General features: G+C 43.5%; 1 protein-coding gene across 1 annotated transcript in view; it reads left to right on the forward strand.

The window, feature by feature from the left end:
• Positions 1-4,777, forward strand: part of NUP214 (nucleoporin 214kDa) — a gene marked incomplete at its 5' end in the record, with an annotated part of 41,444 nt that overhangs the window by 12,474 nt on the left and 24,193 nt on the right. Inside the window, 6 exons of the mRNA XM_010137581.1 lie at positions 1,908-2,011; positions 2,514-2,696; positions 3,186-3,271; positions 3,372-3,455; positions 3,813-4,058; positions 4,624-4,770. Of these exons, the coding sequence (XP_010135883.1) occupies positions 1,908-2,011; positions 2,514-2,696; positions 3,186-3,271; positions 3,372-3,455; positions 3,813-4,058; positions 4,624-4,770 (850 nt within the window). The remainder of the gene's footprint in view (positions 1-1,907; positions 2,012-2,513; positions 2,697-3,185; positions 3,272-3,371; positions 3,456-3,812; positions 4,059-4,623; positions 4,771-4,777) is intronic.

Here is a 4,777-nt window from a genome sequence, read left to right on the forward strand (position 1 = left end):
AAGGGAAGTAATTCACCTGAGATCCAAGTCTGTTCTAAGCTTAGAATGTGACTCTTGACATCCTGTTCCTTCTCAGCCTGTAGTGCTTGCTCAGGGACTTCGGCTGAAAGAGTATTTTATTCTCTCAACACTTTGTAGATGAGCTCTTAGGATTATTTTTATCTTCTGCAAGTGCCTTATGGAACAATTTGATGATTTATTATGACTTACAGAATTGTGTGGTTAGTTTCATGGATGGCGAAGCATAAAGCTAAATGATATTCTAAAAGCTGGGGCACAAAGGAAAATAACCAGCAGTACATAAAGAGGCTTTCAAAGACATGAAGGAAACAAGGAGTGAAGCGTTCTTTTTGTTACAGCTCTGGTGATGAGAGGGCTATTTAACCCTAAGCAAAATAGAGTGAATGTGGCCTACAAATGATACTTGGTCTTTTACACACTGAAGAAGTCCGCCTCAAAAAGTTTGACTAGCAGGCTGAAGACGTAATCGAATGTCAACTTTGTTACAGCATGGACACAGTTACTAGAAATCAGGGGGCATGAAATCCTCTCGTCTAGGTCTGATCTCTAATCTTCACCTGGGTTCTGTAGATTGATTCAGTCTTAATCATATGCCTGCTTTGGTGTTCAGTGTGCCTCTGTGACATTTCCAACTTAAGGTTTTGACTTCAGAGAGAGAATAAACTTGAAATGCTTGTTTCACTGATCTGGAGTGAGGACTGCGAGGGAAGAGTGGGAGAGAAGCAGATTGGAATATAAGGAGAGAGTTTTCAGGTCAACTCTCTGAAAGTTTGCAGGAAAGACAGCCCTAGTCGGACTCGTAAATATTGTTCAGTCTAGTTCATCCTCGTCCTCCTGGGTGAGGAAAGCTCAGTCAACTTCACGTGTTAGTTTTCAATGAAGTTTTAAAGATCGTGAGGCTTTTCTGATGTCCAGCTGTATTGATTTGCTGTCCAGAGAGTTGCTGCTATATGATGCTTATAGTGGCTGAAGAGAGGAAACCTGTGCTTGGTAGTGTGTAGCCTAAGCCCACAGCAGGACTGGATTTGGTTTCAGCATGAGTATGTCACATTAGAATTTCATGCTGTATCTTGAAAACAGTTGCAGTGGAATTTTTCCCAAGCTGAGTTACTTGGCTGCTTCATCATCATATTTAAGTGAGCATTCTGTTGAGATGAGTGAAACCAACTGCAGCTTCCATCTCCATTTTACAAGATCGGAGTTCAAGACGTGTTCATGCTGTGACAGGCTGGAGGGATGGCAATAATGAGCCTGAACACTGGTTTTGTTTAGGGAGCAGGGCTTGTAGCCAGAGCTCTCTGGCTTAGTTATGCAACTATGTGTGGTTGTGGATAAGTCACTTTACTCTGGCTTTTTTTTTTTTTCTTTCCTACCTATAAAAACCAAGTTAATTCCTTGCCTTAATGTGGGAGTCGTGAGCATTTGTGCATGCTTTCATGAATCATAGTCTGTGAACGCTGGCATCCTAGAGCCGTGTGAATAGCCTGCAGTGCTTTGATCACCTATAATTGTTAGAAGTTTCAACATTGTAGAATGGGAGCAAATGACTCATGTTCTGGAAATGAGATTTGAAATAAAGTTTGTTTTGTATAATGCCTGATGTTTGTAAAACCCTTTCTGGCAGTGTTTTGCAAACATTATGGAAAGTGTTATTTCTAGTCGAGAGTTGGGATAAAATGTCCAAGCCAAGCCCTATGGGTACCCAACTGATGGATAAGTAGATTTTCACTGTGGTGGGTTCTGTTGTGCTGATAAAACTTCCCAGGCAGAAGTACGGGAGAGTGCCTCCTGGCTTGGAGTGAACGAGCCCAAAGGGTCTCCACCTTCTTCAACTAAAACTGAGATGTCTGAAGTGACTTAAAAGCTGATTTTATTTTCCATGGTAGGAAATTCGACGCTTGCACCAGTACGTAAAGTTTGCTGTTCAGGATGTGAATGATGTTCTGGATTTGGAGTGGGATCGGCACCTGGAACAGAAGAAGAAGCAGAAGTAAGTGGAATTGGAATAGAGAACAATTGTAAGGAACATGTCAGTGAATCGGTCTCTAATCAACAGGCCAAAGCCTTTCTCCATTTAACAGTATGATCGTTTTCAAGGGGGTCTGGGAACAAAGCTTGACTAAGACACCTATAGGTCCAGGCTATTTGGCTTCCTAAGTGTTACAAGCTTGTTGCATCTCCGTTCATAGAAACGATGCTTATAGAAAAAAGTATAAGCTTTGTAGAAATTAAATGCATCCATTGGTGGTAGCTAATGAAACCTTTCCAGTAAATAAAACGTCTTGAAGTAGATGAGCTAACTGAATAAACTGGCAGGATATCCAAAGGAGAAATACGCATTTGAGATGAACTGTACGCTGGTGTTCAAACCAAAGCACATTTAACCTGGTGGAGTTCGAGTAGCTAGAGCCACTAAATTCTGTATGCACTCCTGCGTGCGGCCAGATGTACGGAATGGTCCTTATCCCTGTCTCTTGATGTGATGTCTTAAGGCGTCTGATAGTTCCTGAGCGAGAGACTTTGTTCAACACCTTGGCTAACAACCGGGAAATAATCAATCAGCAGAAGAAGAGACTAAATCAACTCGTGAACAGCCTGCAGCAGCTCCGACTGTATAATCGGACATCTCAGTGGAGTGTTCCCAGTGATACGTCTTCTCTTAGCAGTGCTCAGAGGTAAGTGAAACACCAGCTCCTGAGTGGGGCTGATGCTGCTTCCCTCTTGCCCCCAGCAATGTGCAGGAGTGCATCCTCCAAAGAATGGTGTTTTGTGGATGTGGTACGGGAGGATGACGTGCCCTAAAAATGACACTAAACTATGCCCAGATAATAGAGGAGCTCGTTGGTTGTTCTTTGACATGCTGTTCAATACTTACCAGGAGTTTCCCCTAAAAGTTAATTTTTTTAATAGTATACAGGATAATAGAGCATCCAGGCTGAGGTACTGCTGGTTGTCTGTCTGAATTCAGGGGAAGTTGTTAATCGCTCTTAGAGTTATCAAAATAATTAAAGATGCATGTGTTTTAAATAGTGTGGTATCTAGAGGATCCAATTGTTCTCCCAGATAAGGCAGTGGTTCTAGTGGCTCCTTTGGCCCCTTTTTGTTCCTGATTTGGTGGTTTCTTTCTGCTGGCTGTGGTTTTTCACTGCTCTGCCTTGTCCCAGTTTTGACAGTGACCTTGAAAGCCTGCGCAATGCCTTCAGGAAAACTACCTTGGAATCACATGCCAAACCTCTGCCTAAAGCACCTGGTAATTTATTCTTTCTTCCTGGCATTCACACCATGAATGCAAATTACTTTTTTTAACTTGCAGTTTGATTATAGACTAATAACTGTCTTTGATTTTCCAGCTAAATTATCCCCCGTGAAACAGGCACAGTTGAGGAATTTCCTAGCCAAGAGGAAAACTCCACCAGTTAGGTCTACAGCTCCAGGTAAACCTTTAGCTGCCCCACAGGTCTGAAATGCTTTCCAGGAGGGTGACTTACCTGCTGTGGGAATTAGTCCTGAGGTTAGCTTTTGGCTTCTCATTCTTCAATCCCGGCTTCTCATTCTTCAATCCCTGCTTCTCATTTCCTGTTTTCCCCTCTGCTCTCAGGAAGAATTTCCTTCACTTACCATCTTGCCAAAGGCTGCCTTTCCTGGCAGTTAAGAAGACGAATCCTATCAGTGCAGGATTAAAACAAGCCAGTAGAAGCACATCCTAAAATAGGGTGTCTCTGTCTTGGATGTTAGGCTGGATGGTTCCCTAAACTTAATAGACACGTGTGATTTTGTTTCTGATATTGCAGTAAGTTTGTCCAGATCTGCCTTCTTGTCCACAAGATACTATGAAGATTTGGATGAAGTCAGCTCAACTTCTTCAGTTTCCCAGTCGCTGGAGAATGATGATTCACAGGCAGTGGACCAGGAAGAAGAGGCTGCTCCAGTCCAAGTCCCCCGTCACGCTCCTGTGGTCCGTACTCCTTCTATCCAGCCTGGTTTGATGCCTCAGTCTCCATCCTTTGGCAAACAGCACCTCTCCCTGGGAACTTTGTGTGAGTTGTTTTTGCAGTGTCTCTCCTATTCTACATGTGTTCCTGTAGGTATCTTTAACCACTGTATTCATTGTTACTGCTTCAGGTCCTTTAGTAATTTGCCTTAAGCGTATGCCATTATTTCTTAAAATAATGCCCTAAGTGCAGGAAACTGAAGGACTACTGCATTTGGTTGGTGTGGTCGAAGTTAGGAGGTTTGGTTAGTTGGGGTGGTCAAGGTGAGGAGTTCTGAGCCCAGTGAGTCGCAGTAAGAGCTATATGAGTATACACCCAGTTTTCCTTGTGTGAGAGAGGTTTTTCTAATCTCTGTAGCCAGGTGTCAACAGAAGTGTCTGCAACAGCAAACTGAAAGTCATCTACAGCTGTTGAGGCTTCCCTGCAAAATTCATTGGGATATACAGACACTGCCAGGGATAGACTGTGGAGGCTGTTTAAAAGGCCTGCATGTCAGTCCTGTCAGAAGGAAGCGAGGTACTTAGAGGAACTGCAGTTCAGCAGAGGCTTGCGAGTCTCCCTGAGCTGTAGATATAGCAAACTGTAATATTTTTCTCTGCTTGTTTTTTAGTGCCCACGTCTTCAAACAGAATCATACCACAAGGTGCAGACAGTACAATGCTTGCAACAAAGACTGTGAAACATGGGGCTCCTGCTCCCACTGTCACTGTTCCAGCGCCACAGGCAGCCGCTGCTGCAGCTCTGCGGGGGCAGATGGGCAACCA

The sequence above is a fragment of the Buceros rhinoceros genome, unplaced genomic scaffold, assembly GCF_000710305.1.
Source record: "Buceros rhinoceros silvestris isolate BGI_N320 unplaced genomic scaffold, ASM71030v1 scaffold14436, whole genome shotgun sequence".
Taxonomy (NCBI): Eukaryota; Metazoa; Chordata; class Aves; order Bucerotiformes; family Bucerotidae; genus Buceros; species Buceros rhinoceros.